Source organism: Pseudorasbora parva, chromosome 7 (assembly GCF_024679245.1).
Source record: "Pseudorasbora parva isolate DD20220531a chromosome 7, ASM2467924v1, whole genome shotgun sequence".
Lineage (NCBI taxonomy): Eukaryota > Metazoa > Chordata > Actinopteri > Cypriniformes > Gobionidae > Pseudorasbora > Pseudorasbora parva.
Window position 1 is genome coordinate 30,216,576 of NC_090178.1, and position 18,963 is coordinate 30,235,538.

Consider the following 18,963-nt stretch of genomic DNA (forward strand, 5'->3'; position numbering starts at 1 on the left):
CTAATATGTGCTTATCCACATCTGTGATTGTCAGCAAGGTTTGCAAAAAAGAAAAAAAAAAAAAAAAAAAAAGTATATAATTATATATATGTATTACAAACCCTTACGAAACAAAAATATATTGCAGTATATTGGAAAATATCATGTAATCCATTAGGCAATATATTCATATGGGATTTAATATTTGTATTTTCCAATATATTGCAATATATGAAAGCGGCAATCATTTGTATTTTGCATTGACAGGAATATAGCATATATTGTATAATACCATCAATATATTATTCCATGTATTTACAATATATTAAAATATACTTTAAGTAATATATTGGTAAATATATTTTCCTTTCATAAGGGAATACATGTCAACTAATTTTCATTAGTGTAGACTACTCTTTGTTGTGATGCTCCCCAAAACTTGCAAACAGATAATTGACTGTTTGCAAGTAGCGTATAACAACCCTAACCTTACCAAGCCGTTTTATTCATTTGCAATAGCCTATGAATTCTGATATCAACAATTAAATTTCATTAGCTAGTTAAATGCTAATTTTTGCTAAATAATTACGTTTTCAATAGTGAAAATGCTAATTTTTGATAAATAATTCAATTTTCACTAGTTAAAAGCTAATTCTTGATATCCTCAATTGTGTTTCAACTAGTAAAAACTCTAATTCTTGTATTTTCACTATATAGTGAAATGTCACCAGCTGCCATGCAAATCCAATTCTTGATATCAATAATAATTAAATTCCTGAGGCCTGTACCATGATGGATTAATAAACTCAGGATTACAGGATTGGTTTCGAGATGACAAAACCAAACCAATCTATTCAGACTTTGTTGGTACCATGATGCTGATCTTCAGCTTCTCTTTTAACTCAGGCTTTGAGTTTAGGAGTTGAGCTGTGACATCAGTATTGAACAGCCAATCACAGGCTGTGGATCAGTAGAACTGAGATTTACTTCTCAGGAGAGAAGCACTTATTTCTCTCTTCTGCAGATTATTACATGATTGAAAAATATCAAGAATTTTAACAAAGTCACTCAGAAAAAAGAAAAAAGTTGTCTATGAAAGATGAAAACTTAAAGGGGGGGGGGGGTGAAATGCTGTTTCATGCATACTGAGCTTTTTACACTGTTAAAGATTTGGATTCCCATCCTAAACATACACAAAGTTTCAAAAACTAATGTTGGACTTTTGATGGAGTATTTCTGTGTCAAATATACTCCTTCCGGTTTCTCACAAGTTTCGGAGAGTTTTTTTAGAGTATGGCTCGACTTGACGTTAATAGATCTTGTATGGGCCGTACAGGCTCTTCTCCCGTAGGTGCGTGCGCGCGCGCGCGTGACTAGAGCGAGAGAGGAAATGCACGCCCGTACACACTCTCAGGTGCAGATCCAGTCGATCCAGTCGCCGTGCTTCACTTTATTCCTATGAGTGACGTCGAGCGACTTCAACGCTTCAGCACAGCATTCCAGGAAGGCAGCGCTGCATTTGAACCGATTTGAACGCAGAAATGACGGGAAGCTTCACAACATCGCTTCAGTCGCGTCGCAAAAGTGGATCTCCACCATTCACTGCTGTCAGGACTTCACCAAATCATACCAAAGAAGTGTGTTTTTGACGGAGCGGTCCCAGCGATAAAGGTTCGGTCCTGCTTTGGAAGCAGCCGGTGAGTAAAACTGCTTCAATGTTGTTAATGCTAACGGACTCTGTGTTGTTCTATATTACGTTCCACTAGTCTGACGTGCAAAACCGTTTTGCTTGCTACTGCTAAGGTTTAGTCGCATACAATAGTCCATAAACCGAATCATGTCCTCATAAACTGCGAGTAAAGACACACAAATGTTGACAGGCCACTAAATACAGTACATACCACAGAGACGGACATCCTGCTGTTGCTGTTTCTCCTGTTCAGTTTATTTCAGCCTCCGAATGATTCTGGATCATTATCTGTATTAGCTGAGCTCGATAGCCATGGGTTTCTCCCCGCTTGAGGACGTCATCGCTTTGGTTCGCGCTCGTTATTCTTTAGCTCCGCCCACACGATTACACTTCCAGGCGCTCGGTTTTTTCCGGAAAGACTCGGTACAGCCCATATTTCTTTTATAAATATAATAAAACTAAAGACTTTTCAGAGATATGAAGGATGCAATACTATTCTATAGGTACTCAAGATTGACATGAGATTGACTGAAACTGAGTGTTTCACCCCCCCCCCCCACCCCAAAAAAAGAAAAATTATATGTAATGCAAGTCAATGCAAGTAAAAGTTATGAAGTTAGTTTAATTGATATAGAGAAAATTGAACATTTAAGCTCAGTAAGCTTCTTTTTTAATAGCCCTATTTATTGATTTAAAGCTTATTTGTATGACTTTATTTTGGCTATTTAATTTTAACAAAGTGCCTATTAATGATTTATTAACTAAAATGATAAAAGTGAAATTGATTAAGGGTATAATAGTTACAAAAATGATGTCTAAATCATTCAAAATTATTATTATTAGCCAGACACTTTAGTCTTTAAAAACCATTTGCTATGTAATGACCTTTAATTTGGAGTAGAAACAGGGGGGGTGTAGTCTAGAAACCTAGACGCACCCTAGCGACAGAAAATCGACTCTGCCGCAAGTATCGTCTAACAACTCTCAATACACATCTGAGCTGTAAAAACCAAACTCTGGTCAGGCCAATCACATCGTGCATAGTGTCGATGGGCGGGGCTTAACATGATGACGGCACAGTTGCATTTGCGTGCTACTAGTAAACACAGAAGCTGGCGAACGGCGGTCTTTCGATTCAGCTGCGACCGCGACTCTGGAAGACTTGGAGTTAAGCTTTTCTCTGAGAAAAGAAAAAAGGCCGGCATTGAAGTCATTCAGTGAAGTCATTTGAGATCTCATATACAGAACATAACCTCCCCTGGAGTATAGGTGAGCCGTGGAGCGAAAGTTACTATGGTGATGAACACAGCTAAAACCCAAACCACTTTAATGGTATACAACCCAGGATTGGCACAAACTAAGTTTAAACATCTGCCTCACCAGCTAAACCGGCTTCATGGTATAAGCCCCTGATATCAACAATCAACATTTCTAATATTAATAATTTAATCACTAATGACAGTGTTCATTTCTGATTTCACAAATGTGATTGTAACTAGAAAGCCATTTTAGACATCTGGAATTATCGATAACAACAATTGAATTGATATCAACCATTAAAATTCTTGATATCAGAAATTCTATTTGTTGATATCAGGAAATTAATTGTTGTTATCAAGAAATTATGTTGATATCAACAATTCAATTCCTGAATTGAATTTAAATGGCAGCCTATGGTGACATTTCAATAGTTAAAAGTTTTCACTATTTGAAATTAAAGGAACTGTATGTAAGAAATGTATTTCAGTTAATCATAAAATGGTCCTGATATGTCACTAGACATTAAGAAATCATGTTCATTTCAAAAACTTATATCACTGACAACAGTAGTCCGGCCAGGATATTGTCATTTAAAAGTTGCAGCCCTCAACTGATGTTGATGTTTTGGCCTGAAGCTCCACCCCCCACCTATCGACCAATAACAAAGCAGACTGATCCACGCCAATTCATATGCCATTTTGGCGTGCTATGAAGACTCATAATCGCTTTTTAGCGTGTTTATCAACGCCGTTACATTCTATCCCCCTACACTGTCCCGACCCCTTAAACCTACCCATCACACACACACACGCAGCCCCTAAACCTACCCATCACACGAAACAGTCTGCATTTTTACATTTTCAAAAAAACAGAATTTAGTATGTTTATAAATCCATTTAAAGTTACCTTGTGGACACACACACACATATTGACACACATCAGCTCTGTTTTCTGTTAACCATCAGCTCTGTTTCTGTTCAGTTTTCTGTGTTGGTTGATTGTTTGTAGTATTCTATATTTTATTAATTTTTTTGTTATTTTTTCCCCTTTGTTGCACTTTGAGATTCTTCTGAATGAAAAGTGCGTTATAAATAAAATCTATTATTATTATTATTATATTGAGACACATTTTGAACGCGTATCTCAAACTCTTCCCTAAACCTACCCATTTGTGTATTATAAAAAACAGGATAAAACAGGCAGCTACACCTGCAGGCACAATTTATTCAGAAAGTACAAATATTCCAAGTGTTCTGAGGCCAAACGATTGATTTGTGTGAAGAAAATCCCCAAAAGCGATCCGAACATTGAGTCCATCCACCAAACATTTCAAATATTCCCGCCTGAAGAAACCGTCGGCTTTGACAGCATTGGCTGTCGTGTGTCTCATGACCAATTGCGTCATTACGTCAGCTTTGATTGTAAAATGCCATTGGCTCTCGTGTGTCTTGTGACCGACGCGTCATTCTAAACTTGTTGTGACGTGTATATCATTTGAATCAGAAATATGAACGAGTGCATGCGTTCTGTTCAGAATCAGAATCAGAAGAGCTTTATTGCCAAGTGTGCTTTCACACACAAGGAATTTTTTTTGGTGCTGAAGCTTCCAGTGCACATAAACAATACAATACAACACGGTAATAAAAATTCTAAGAAGAAAAATATGAAGAAAAATATGAACAGTATAAAGGTCACGGTTACGTTTAGTCAGAAGACATAGATTATGAGCATTTACAGTATTTGGGTGGTGAGAATAAATATAAATAATAAATAGTATAAGTAATATAAGTAATCACCTGAGTTTAGGAGATATTGCACTAAAAAGTGAGAATAATTGCACTTACAGGCATTTGCCTTGGGGGGGGGGGGGGGGTAACTGTTCAAGAGGGAAATGGCCTGTGGGAAGAAACTGTTCCTATGCCTAGATGTTCTAGTGGCCAGTGATCGGAGTCGCCGTCCTGACGGTAACAGTTCAACAAGAGGTGTCCGGGGTGAGTGGAGTCTGTGATGATTTTACCCGCTCTCTCCTCACTCTGGAAGAGTACAGGTCCTGGAGGGTTGGCAGTTTTGCACCAATAATCCTCTCTGCAGTCCGGATGGTACGTTGCAGTCTCCTGATGTCTGATTTGGTAGCTGAACCAAACCAGACAGTGATGGAGGTGCATATAACAGACTCAATGACAGCTGAGTAGAACTGAATCAGCAGGACCTGTGACAGGTTGAACTTCCTCAGCTGACGAAGGAAGTACAGTCTCTGCTGAGCCTTTTTCACATTGGAGTCAATGTGATTGTCCCACTTCAGGTCCTGAGAGATGGTAGTTCCCAGGAACCTGAATGACTCCACTGCGTCCACAGTGCTGTTCATGATGGTGAGTGGGGGGAGTGCTGAGATGTTTCTCCTGAAGTCCACTATCATCTCCACCGTTTTGAGCGCATTCAGCTCAAGGTTGTTATAACTGCACCAGACAGCCAGCTGTTAAATCCTCCAGTCTGTAAGCAGACTCGTCACCGTTCTGGATAAGGCCGATGACAGTGGTGTCGTCTGCAAATTTCAGAAGCTTGACAGAGGAGTCTTTAGAAGTGCAGTCATTGGTGTACAGGGAGAAGAGCAGTGGGGAGAGAACGCACCCCTGGGGGGCACCAGTGCTGATTGTAAGTGTGCTGGATGTGAGTTTACCCAGTCTCACTCGCTGCTGCCGGTCTGTCAGGAAGCTAGAGATCCATTGACAGATTGAGGATGGAATGGAGAGCTGGGTCAGTTTGGCTGTGAGGAGATCAGGCATGATGGTATTAAACGCTGAACTGAAGTCCACAAATAGGATCCTTGCATAGGTCCCAGGTCTGTCGAGATGTTGCAGGATATAATCGCGCCCCCGATCATTTCAACGACTAAAACATTAAGATCAACTCTGTTCTTCACATGAAGATATTGTATGACTTCAGAAGACTTGGAATGCAACATGAGTTAATACTTTCATACATTTTTTTGGTCCGTTTTTGCATTAAATATGTGACTGTATATTTATTTGCCCGTTACGTGTTTTATATTGTTGAGAGTGGGTGTAGGTTTAGTGTAGGAGTGGAGTTAGTTGCTCCAAAATATAAAATTAGGCTATAAATATTAATGGCTTTAGAATCCTGGATCCTGCAGCCTATCTGGAAACCTCGAATGAGGGGGAAGGGGATACACCTGCAGTACCGGTTTTGGCCACAATCTTACATTCACTTCCTTTAAATTGTTGATAGCAAAAATAATTAATATCCTGTCAGTGAATGAATAAAAGTCAAAACAGCTTGCCACAACCAGTCTACTGATACTGTACTAACACTAATGAGAACAGATGTAGGTGCAACGTTACTTGTCAACAGAATGTGTAAGGGACCATCAAAATAAAGTGAAACCCTTATTCTTTACCTGTTGAACTTGGGAACTCAGGCATAATACACTGATTTCATGGTCTGTTGTTCAAGGCACTATAGTTCTTTAACAGTGTTTCCAGTTTGTTTAGTTGGCCCAAGGCTTTGACTGCCAACCTGCTGAACAAACTTTTCATAGTTTTGAGAAACAACGGCTTATTGTTTCCCCTTTCTCACCTGTGCAACAATTTGTCACCCAGACCTTTGCTTTAAGTTTACTTGAGTACCCAAAAGCTTTTACATTGGCCATTGTGACCCTATAGCATGACCTCAATACTAAACTGTTTCCTGCGACTCTTGTCAATATGACGCTACAAAAATATTAATGCACATAAAAACACTGCGTGCAATTGTAAAATCTCTTTTGGTTGCGTCATTGACCATTGTTTTTGACCAAGTCAGTTATTTCAATAAAATTACAATTTCATTAATAGCCTTTTACAGATTTTGCATTACCTTTCTTACATTACTTTTAAGCATCGGCCGCACTTTTATCATAGCGGCCGGGGGTGATTTCTTCCCCCTCCCCCTTACCGGATCCGTTGTACTGTAGTTCCCTCTAGTGGCCTAGTATGAAAAGCCTTTTAAATTGTAAGACTTTATTAAACATTATGTATCCCCATGGTTTAGCTGTTGCCATAAAATAAGGCTTTATTAGCTTCCGATGGAACCAGATCTGTCACTATCCGCTATCCTTAGTTAACACAAATTAAAACTATTTCCTGTGCATCCTTGAGACTTGGATTCATATGTCACTATAGCTAAAAATGATAAGAATAACAAAGTTCTGTAAATGGTATAACTATTTGCTTTAGTTTAGTGCGATTTTAGGCATCTTTACATAGACAAGTTAAAGCAGCTCTGTGTCTGCTCAAAAATCAGTGTAGATTTAAATCTGCAAGGCCGTATAAAAACAATATACAATTTGTTGATGTCAAATATATTTTTGCGCTATGGTGCTATAAGGACAATTTCAGGGTTCGAGGTTCAAACATGAAAATACAGGGGATGAAAACTTTTGAACAGGATAAAGATGTCCACATTTTTCAGTACTGCCATTCACTACAACAGAAAATACTTGCATGTTTTCCAGAAAACAAATCAAGTATTTACCTTGATCTTCAAGTTCAAGAGGTTTTCACCCCCCGCCTCTTAATGCATCATGTCTGAACTTTTTTTTTTCTCAAGAAAATTCAGCAGTCTATCTACTAAGTACAAAGAGGCTCAAGAACATCACAAAACAAAACAAAAGGCAACCCGTTCTACACTCTTAGAAAACAGGTACAAAAGCTCTCACTGGGACAGTACCCTATAAAAAAGCTCTAATATGTATAATTTAGGTATTAATATGTACACTATCGGAACCAATATGTACCTTCGAGGGATTAATACACACTCTTTAGGTACAACGGTGTACCTTACCATCCCAGTGACAGCTTTTTTTTTCTGTGTATAAATTATATTGGTAATCAAGTTAACTGACAATTTATTTTATTTAGTATTATTAAATTGACTACTTACTTATTTTATAAAAAAGTATTTACTATTCACGTATTGAGACTACATGTGTGATGGTTGTTTTTGAGTATTACTGGATTGAAAATTAAAGTATATTAACCTGTATAAAAAAATCCACTTTGAACCACTGCAAGAAACAAAAACACACTTAGAAAGAAATCAGAACAAGCTGATGTTTTTAATAGCATTAAACATGAAATGACAGTGTATGTGGGAAATTCACAATCTCACAAAGTTAAGATTATTTTGAATCTGCTTTTATCTGAAAACAAAATATTACTGAGATCTGTAAAGTGATATCATTAGATTATAAAAGTCATTACTCTGAGGGGGAAAATATTCAACAGCACAAATAACACTGAGTCTAGATACTTTGACACTGACATGCATTCAAATGCATACTTTCCAGATAGTCAAGATAAGGTATGAAATCTTAAATCTAAATTAAAGCAGTTTTTAAAAAAAGAAAGAAAACATGTCGACATGTCAAATCACTGAAAATGCACATACAATTTAAGAGAACAAAACAAAACAAAAACAAGTTTCATTAATATTATAGTCCAAAAGCATATCTAATCGAGCACAATCTGAATTTTCCTGGTGCCAATTGGTCTTCCATTTAATTCTTGAAGAGCAGTGAGCGCCTCTCTGTGGGATTCGAACACTACCGTTGCAGAACGTCTGGGAGCTCCATTTCTATCATAGAGCAATGAGGCAGATCCTGGAATCAATCGGTAGCCATAGAAGAAATCATAAATCTCATCAATCCTTATCTGAGAGGGTAGATTGAGCAATTTAACACCAGTTGGACCATCAAGTTGTTGGTCAGGTGATCCATAACGTTGACGTCCATTACCACCCAGTCCAGGCACAAATACATTATTGCGGCCAAAAACTGGCTCAAAGTGATCATGACCTCCATAATCCTGCTGCATATTAGGCTGCATCTCACAATCATCTCGAGGCATCATGGGGGCGTTCGATGAACGAGGACCATCATTCAAAATGTCATTCCTTTCTTGTGGGCTAATCGTCAACTGCTCATTCACACCGAAATTCTGCATCTGGGCCATCGTTATGCACTTAAGCATGACCTCTGATCCAAGAAACCCCTGCCCGTTCAGGGACTGTGCCGTCATGGCTTCCTTCTCAGACTGGAAGATCACCAAAGCCTCACCGAGCCCAGCTCCTCTTTCGTCATGCAATAAGACAACCCGATCCTCTGAAAGTGGAAATCCATGAAAGAAGTCCATAATCTCCACCTTACGTACATCAAACGGGAGATTGCGTACGTAGACACACCTCAACTGGGAGTCAGGAGTGTTTTGTTGAGACTGGGGCACTTCAACTGATCGTCTCAACCCTTTTCCTTCTTCTCTCTCATCAACGGACGACTCCAACAATGTAACCATTTTCTCCTTGGAAATGGGTGACACGTATACCACCTTATGCAGCAACAATTCCTTATTATGAGCCAAGCCAGCACAATAGTCAGTGAGATTTCTAAACACCACAACAGCCGATTTGGTCTTATCGTCCTTTTTCTGGGCAAAGATAATAATCTGATCATCCTTCAAAGTAACCGGATGAAGAAACACCCTCAAATCTCTCTTTTCAACTGCATTAGGCAAGTTCTCAAACATGACGCAGTATTCTTCGTGAGGGGGCGAGCGTGATCTCGACCTGAAGGAAACGGGAGATTGAGATCTCACTCGCTCCAAGGATGGTCTTTTCCGACTTTCCTGTCTAACGACACCCCCGGCTTCCAGCCACTGCTCCTTGGAGCATCTTGCTAGCTGTATATACCTCGCTCCCATGTATTGTCGATCCCTTTTCAGACCTTCGATTACATCCTCTTTGGTAGCCAAGCACACGATACTTTGTCCATTGAATGTTCCTCTATTGTTTCTCAAAAACAGACAATCTTCAATTTTGATCCCACTGAAAAAGTTATAGACATCATCCTTTGTCGCCGAGTATGGCATCCCTGTCAATTTCAAATAAAAATCAGCTTTCTCTGGCACTTCCACTTCTCTCTGGTGACGTATCTCACTGAATGACGATGGAGAGGGCCTGTTCCTCATGTCTTGATGATCCGGCCTAATCACGTCTGTTCTCTGGTCTTTATTGAATGTCAGAGGACCTCGTTCCGCAGAAGGTCTTTTGACACCCATTCCCCTGCCTTTTAACTCAGACCTTCTAGTGCTTTCCTCAAGAACACTCTGCATTTCTGACTTGCTACTTAGGAGCAAGTTGACGGGAGAGCCCTTAATGCAGCCCCCCGAGCGAGTCATCGCTCGCCTTGCATCTTCATCAGATGCAAATATTATAAAAGCTTCCTGAAGCTCCCCACCAATTATATGAACCCCACCATCAGGGATTCTGAGCCCAGTGAAGAAATTGCGAATGTCCTCAGAACCAGCCGTGATTCTGAGTCCCTGTAATCGGATGACCACAGCCATGATGGAGCACACACAACAGCACCTGCAGACAAAAGGGGTACATATAATAGCGTTATCGCTGACAACCAATACCTCCATACAACAATATTCAAAAACAATCCCAACTATCATTTTTAAACCAAGGTTAAGTGGCACAATTATGAAAAACAAACCTCTCACGGCCAATAAATATAGCTAACAACAATAACAGCCAGTCTGCAGCAAGTAATAACGTCTTCTGATCCAGAAAAACAAGATAACGTACTTTGGACTAACAGGAAAGACAAGTTACCCAACCTTTAACATCTTGCTTTCAGCTTCTGTATGCAAATGTGCAAGTAATATGAACTCCATTCACAAATACATCTTGATAGCTGACTATCAAGAGAAAAACATCATAAAGTTTATACAAGTATCAAGAAATTACAAATATCACTTCTAGAATCCATACATATGAAAGACAAGTATTGCAGCTAATTAACTGCAAAATACGTTGGATGGATTTCATCAACTCAAAAGTACTTAAAATAACAAGACTTACATGAAGCTCAACAGCCGCTTACAAACTGCACAGCCATTAAACCAGATAAAAACAGTTCAATACACTAAACACACAATGCTACTTCACTGCAAAATGTGATTTACGAATGCGTTTAAATCAGTGGTTCTCAAGCAGGGGGCCCCAGCAAACTTATACGAGACAACATTGATTTTTGAGAAATGAAGAAAAAACTATGAGATAAACTATTTTTTAATAATAAATAAGTTTGATTCAAGTAGGGATACAGTGAAATTTCGGCCGCTGAAATTTATCAGCCAAAAATGTCATTTTCGTTTTGTGGCTGAATAAAAAAAAATGGCTGCAAATACACCAATCAGGCATAACATTATGACAGATTAAGTGAATAACACTCTTCAACACTTGTTGGTGGGTGGGATATATTAGTCATCAAGTGAACATTGTCCTCAAGGTTAACGTGTTAGAAGCAGGAAAAATGGGCAAGCATAAGGATTTGAGCAATTTGACAAGGACCAAATTGCGATGGCTAGATGACTGGGTCAGAGCATCTCTTATGTGGTGTTCCCGGTCTGCAGTGGTTAGCACCTATAGGTCCAAGGAAGGAACAGAGGTAAACCGACGAGAGGGTCATTGATGTACGTGGGGAGCAAAGCCAGGCCCGTGTGGTCCAATCAAACAGACGAGCTACTGTAGCCCAAATTGCTAATGCTGGTTCTAATAGAAAGGAATCAGAATATAAAGTACATTGCTATTCGTTGCGTATGAGGCTGCATAGCTGCAGACCAGTCAGGGTGCCCATACAGATCCATCCACTGCCAACAGTGGGCACACGAGCATCAGAACTAGACCACGAGCATCAGAACTAGACCAGCAATGGAAGTTGGCCTGGATTGATGAATCACATTTTCTTTTACATCACACGGATGGCCGGGTGCGTGTGCGTCACTTACCTGGGGAACACATGGCACCAGGATGCATTATGGGAAGAAGGACAGCTGGCAGAGGCAGTGTGATACTTTGGGCAATGTTCTGCTGGGAAACCTTGAATCCTGCCATCCATGTAGAAGTTAGGATGTTATTTTGACATGTACCACCTACCTAAGCATTGTTGCAGATCATGTACACCCTTTCATGGAAACAGTATTCCCTGATGGCTGTGGCCTCTTTCAGCAGGATAATGCGCCCTGCCACAAAGATTATTTCAGGAATGGTTTGAGGAGCACAACAAGGTTGTGATTGAGGTGTTGACTAGGCCTCCAAATTCTTCAGATCCCAATCGAGCATCTGTGGGATGTGCTGAACAAACAAGTCCGATCCATAGAGGCCCCACATCGCAACTTACAGGACTGAAATTATCTGCTGCTAACATCTTGGTGCCAGATACCACAGCACACCGTCATGGGGTCTAATGGAGTCCATGTGGGTCAGGGCTGTTTTGACAGCAAAAGGGGACCAACACAATATTAAGTCATGTTATGCCTGATCAGTGTACATGCCACACCTCTCCACCCCTCAGTGTTCAGCGCTCATGCGGTGTGACATTGCTCTATGTTTGTTTTGCACTGTCCTCAATTGCTCACAGCCTATAGGAATGCTCCACTCATGTAACGCTTATTCTAATCGAAAAAACGAAGTCCATTTAAATAATGTGGCGACATGAAACATACCCGTTTCGGTTTGCAATAGCAATGCTGTGCTGTATCAGCTGCGCTGGGCAAAATAATGTTTTGCAAAAAAAAAATTGTAACCAAGCAGATCTGGTTCCTCTATGTAAAATGGATACAAAAAATTGTCCAACCATCTTCATCTGTATTCAACAGAAGAAAAACATTTATACAGGTTTGGATAAAATTGTGGGTGAGTAAATGAACTATCCCTTTAAGGGATGTAGAATATTGTTGTGTGAAATAAAGCATGAATATGTGCTTTATAAGTACTGATAAAAAGCCAATATCCTAGTAATATGCATGCTAATAAGTAACTAGTTAATATTGAGAATTGGACCCGAAACTATAGCATTACCAAGAATAATATCTTGATGTTTAACATTAATATAGTGTCTGTCTGATTTTAGTGGTACTTTCAATAAAAGTGTGGCTATTTTATTGGCTTGTATTTTATACATTTAGTATCATTAAATTTATTTAATTTAAAATAATAATAATAATAATAATAATACAGATATACAGAAAAGCATTTAAAATAATAAATAAATATTTTGTCAGCCAAGTGCAACCATAACTTCCAATTTCAGCCCAGAATTTTCATTTCGGTGCATCCCAATATTTATAATAATTAATTAAAGCAGAAAAAATAAGAAATAATAGACTACACTGTTTTGCACAATGAGGGGCTTGAGGCATAAAACAAGAGAACAACCGTTTTAAATGCAAACCATCCAACACATTACCCTCCAGCAAACTTGACATTTTACTGCCAACAGTCACGCACACAAAGCTCACACCGCAGATACATCTAGGTATCTAGGTAAAACCCTCCAAAATCAAGTTCTATAAATGTCTCTATTAGAGGAAAAAAAGGACCAAAACCACAATGTCAGAGACCCCTTCCACTAGGGACAGTAATGTAGTCCCTTTATAGTTGCAATACACATCAAACAAAAGAAAGGTATTTTCCCAAGGACTTCACAACCATGTCTGCCATTTCGCTGCACTTCTTTGTGTAACCAATACAAGATCGAGGGCGCATTGTCACACTCAAAAAAAACCACAATGTCTGTACATGGCTTCCGGTTCCTCATCTGGTCAAAAAATAATCCGTGGTACAAAAAAATCGCCTCTTTCATTTCAAACGGTATCATAATAACACTGTCGACAATAACACACTTCTTTTCGACAAGTAAACCTATGTAGGGCCACGCATAGTTTCTATTTGTGGTGAACCGCGAGCTCTGTGCTTTGTGAATCAAAATTACGCCGAATCGAACAACTAGCATTTACGAGCGTCGTCTAAACAACCCAACAGTTCTAATCAGCAACATATACGTTGATAAACATTGTTGGACATACTGTAACAAAAATACGATATAAAGAACAACGCCAATTCCGTCATGACAGAAAGTGAAAACAAAGAGTGCAGCTGTCTTCGGTAGTATCAGTAACAGTAACGTTAATGCTAAATGTGAGAGGCCCAGCATTTGAAGCGCACGGTATTGATCCAACTTACACAAAACAAAGATATATCAATCCTTTCCAAATATAAAGGAATTTGAAACTAATGCTGATCTGTGGTGTCGTATATCCAATTTCCACCGTGACTAAGCAACAATTTCGCTCTTTGTGATATCTGACGCAAGGACGAAGCCCAAGAATCTAGAGCATCCGCATCTCCTCCAACGCCATCTTTAAAACTACGGAAACCCGGAGGCGCCGAACACAGAAACTCAAACGAGAACTCGAGACAAAATAGACACCAGTCTGATCAATCTATAATATCTCTAATGCATGCAACGATCCGTTTCAAATGAATTAATTATAGCCCTCAAGGGGGGTATAAAAACGTTACAAAATTGCACACTACAAATATATTGATTTAATATTCAAATGTAATGTGGTGTAACCAACAAGTAAAATTAGGCCTATTTTAGTTGCATATTGAATAATACCAATATACAACTTGATATTTTCAAAAGCATTCAGCTGTATTTCCATACACCTCCATACACCTGGGTCGAAAAAAGGTCGAAATGTGTGATAATTCAAAAAATGACCGTGACTTTTTTTTTTAAGAAATTGAAACTATGTCAAACTCTATGCTTACATTGTTAAGATCATTTTTAACACTTCTGACAGTTACACAACCTAGTAATTTAATAATTTAAAAAAAGCTAATAACTGTTGTGGGGATAAAAAAAAAAAGAAAAAAGAAAAGGAACAAATGGAATTTTTTTGGGGAAAAAATCTATGGTTAAAAAATAATGAGGTAAAATTACTATAATATTATAATCTGACTATCAACACTTGTGATATTTTAGTCAGATGAAACTATGTTAATTGATCTAATTTTGTACCTCTAGAAAATTGTGACCTCTGACATTATGTTAAATATTACATTTAATTTTAAAGTAAAAAGGTAAAAGTAGACCTTTGCAGTCAAATGGACTAGTATAGTGGTGCAGTAGATTCCATCGAAACATGTTCATAGGCCTGTATTTAAGTCATATAATACATTAAAATTCAGATGAATCTCTATAACAGAGATTCAGGTTTGTGTATTTTGTCAAACGTGCCATACTCGTGTTAAAAAATGAAGCCAAAACATTTCGATTTGTGTAGTATAGGTCATAACCTCACCCTCTCTGTGTAATATAATAGATGTGAGACAAATTAAATAAATTAAATCAAATTACACTTCATATCATTTTTTCCCAAAGTTGGTTTCTGTCATTTTAGGCAGTTTTTATCATGCTGATTTCATTTCAAGTGTTCGTTTTTAAAATAAGTTTAGTTTTAATTTGTTATTTGATGCTATAAAAATTGGGGTGTGACGTCATGATTGACAGCTGAGATCGACAACTTCTCTGAGTGAAGTTGTCACTGAGGCATTTACAGACTTTCAGCTTTAAAAGCTTCAGCTTTAGCTTTAATTTCTACATTTCCATAACTGTTTATTTCACACCAACATAATTAATTGTTCTGCATCTGTGAGAGTGTGGGCCATAGACAGTAAAAGAAATGGACAGAGCGTTCCCATAGACTTCAACGGCGGAAAATGAGGTCAGTCAGAGGCACTCACTTCCTGATGGCGGAGTGAACTGCGCAGGCTCAGACTGAGCTTGACAACATAGATGTGACATAAGCAACCTGTCTGACAGTTGTAGGTCTTCTAGTAGTTGTGGAAAGTAAAATCTGAATCACATTGTATTTTCTCCCGTTGCTTTTGGCTCACTATGGGCTTCTCCCCATTCTTCTCCCTTCTTTATCGGACATCTCCACGTCCCCCCGACTGTCTTAAAGATTGCCTGCGAGCATCTCCTCAGGTCTATACGGTAATTTCTCAACTCTGCGACAGAGTCGCGTTGGTTATGACGCAATCGTTAGCCTGTTTTTACAAAAACAGCTTCTACGGGGCGATAGTGTAAGATACAAGGTAATGGAGCCTTTTATGCATTGTCGTGTTTCTTTATAAATAAACAATGGGCAAATGGAGTCTTTAAATGCCTCAAATGTAAAGTTATTCACTGTCAAAGTGACTCAAAAATGAATGGGAGTCAATGGGATGCTAACAGCAGGTGATGGCTTGGTTAGCAATGGCCGCCCCTATGGGTGGAACGCTTTCTGAGTGCTAGATTACCCCCTTGGTGTTAGCGGGCTTTTGATATCGTGGCTGTACTTCCTGCTCTACTTTCTGCTCTCTACTGCGCAACTCCGGTCTCGAAATCGCTACTGCGCAGACTCGGTCCCAAGATGTCAGCGTTGTGAAGGCCGTCTGAAAGCTTCGACTCTGTTCAGCGGAAACGGAAGAAGTTGCGGTGTCCATATTTTTTTACGGTCTATGAGCTGCAGCTGTGGTAACTAAACCAGATCTTTATTTATTTATTTATTTTCGATCATGAGAGAATAAAAATACAATAATGTTAAGAAAAAACTAAAGATGAAAAAATAGAATAATAGAAAAATAAAAAACACAGCAAAGTACTTTCCTGTAAAAAAAAAAACATGCTTCTATCTCATGTACGAAAAAGGAGTAGGAAGAAGTAAAACTTATATAACCCTACCCCTAATTCTTATTCTCCTTTAAAGAACATACATATGCCTACGCCTACACATATACAAATCTACATATATACATACGCATGTACACATTTGTATACATACAATACACCCATACATCTATACCCCTATATCCACATACACATGTACATACCCCCACATACCATATACATACTTACATAATTCAAAGGAAACCACTAACATGTATTACATATCATAACAAAGGAGCACTCCCATTTTCCTAGAGTAGGCTACTTCTTGATACTTTATAAGAATCTTTTCTCTATACATTTTTTAAAGAGGAATATGTTAGAGTAGAAATAGATTTCATCTATTTTATTCCACAATTTAACTCCACATATTGATAAAAAAAGTATTTTCCTTCCTTGAGGGTGGAGCTTCAGGCCAAAACACAACATGTCAACATCAACATCAGTTGAGGGCTGCAACAACAACTTTTAAAGGTCCCATTCTTCGCGTGTTTTCGAAGCTTTGATTTATGTTTACAGTGTGCAATATAACATGAGTTCATGTTTTGGGTGTAAAAAAACAGTATTTTTAACACAATTTAATTATCTGTACAGTGCTGTTTCCTCTGTCCTAAAAACGGCCTGATGATTTCCTTGTTCTATGAAGTCCCTCCTTCAGAAACATGTAACGAGTTCTGATTGGGCCAGCGGTTCCCGTGTTGTGATTGGACAGCAGCTTAGCGCACTTTACCCGGAAAGGTCGCGCTCTTCTCCACATGAGAGCACAACAAGACCACGCCCCCTTTTTTGCGTGTTCTTGTGGGCGGAGGGTTAGGGTGCTTTCACATCTCTAGTTCAGTTCATTTGGTCCGAACCAAACAATTATACATTGTTGCATTTTTCAGCTTTTTTGGTTCCTTTTCACACCACACTGTTTGCTTTGGTCCGAACCAGTTGAAACGAACCAAAACGCACGCACGTGACAACATCCACTTCACTCATTGGCCATGGCGTATTTCCTAAACTGCTTTTCGATTGGTCAGAATTTACGTGTGGGAAAATTCCAGCAGAAGAGGCAAAGCCACCAAACTATAATAACACTATGGAGAGACGACTGCGCGGGCCAGTTTTGTCCCTGGCCATAATCTACTACACTGTGTGTATTTACCACGGTATGCAAATACATTTCTATAATGACACGCGGATGCGACGTGAAAACAACGCACTGCAGACGGCGACCGCGCATCGCTCATCACTTCAAGCGGAGCCGTGCATTAATTATTAACTCTTGACATGCTCATCTTCCCGAAAATATTGCCAACGATCTATCAGGTAATAGTATCATGCACACACTGTCAGCGCAGCCGACTACGGCAGCTGTTCAGTCCAAAAATGATCAGTACTTTTGCAGTTGGTTCTGTTCGAGGTTGGATCACGTTCTCACCACAAACAAACCGCTCCAGAGTTCGTTTGAAATCGTACCGGGACCAGCTCTTCAAGGAGGTCTCGGTACGCTTGTTTGGTCCGCTTTTGGTGCACACCCAAGTGCGATTGCTGCTTTCAGACCTGACCAAACGAACCGCACCAAAGAGGGAAACCAACTCTAGTACGATTCAACCGAACTAAATGAGGCAGGTGTGAAAGCACCCTTAGTCAACAAACGGTTCTAGTGACATCATTACATCCCTGCACTTCCTGCTGTAGTCCAAACCGACCGTTCGCTGGCTTTGAAAGGGAACTTCTGTTAAATAAAATATCTCCCTTGGCATTAAACTTTGAGTTTTATAATTTTACAGGTATTATTTATGCTCTAACAGCAACATTACACACTAACTAAAGTTTGAAAGATGAATTTGCGAAGAACGGGACCTTTAAATGACAATATACTGGCCAGACTACTGTTGTCTGTTATATAAGTATTTAAAATCAACATGATTGTCTAGTGACATATCAGGGCCATTTTATGATAAATTGAAATACATTTATTATATACAGTTCCTTTAAACGTACCCTTAGTCTTCTTGCCTCAGGTAGAGGGCATCTTACCTCATGATTTGACCATCTCAACCATTTTGACATTGATGAGTGCTATTAGACCACTGAGGCAGACCAGCATAAAAACCTCTTTGTCATCCTATAACAACAAACAGGCATTTTCAAGAACATCAAATATTGGGAAGACAATTTGGTCATATTTCCTTTTTTTGGGGAATTGGCCCCCTTCATGTTAAACAACCCTGCTTAGACACTTGTTTCACGGTTGGTACAACAACAACAAGCGAATGACACCTGTTATCTAGAAATTTAGAAACAACTTGATTTCAGAACAGTGAGAACATCCCTGTAACTGAGATACAACAAAGGGTTACTGATTCAGTGGTTCATTGAACACATGATGTCCTCATTTTAACCTCTGTAAAGCTTTAGACATGATAAA

General features: G+C 39.0%; 1 protein-coding gene across 1 annotated transcript; it reads right to left on the reverse strand.

The window, feature by feature from the left end:
• Window positions 1-8,033: 8,033 nt before the first annotated feature.
• Window positions 8,034-14,214, reverse strand: rbm12bb (RNA binding motif protein 12Bb). Its single transcript, XM_067449032.1, has 2 exons — window positions 14,012-14,214; window positions 8,034-10,348 (listed from the first exon to the last, which is right to left on the reverse strand). The coding sequence occupies exon 2, from the start codon at window positions 10,324-10,326 to the stop codon at window positions 8,437-8,439; it is 1,890 nt and encodes a 629-aa protein (XP_067305133.1). The 5' UTR covers window positions 10,327-10,348; window positions 14,012-14,214; the 3' UTR covers window positions 8,034-8,436.
• Between the last annotated feature and the right edge of the window lie 4,749 nt (window positions 14,215-18,963).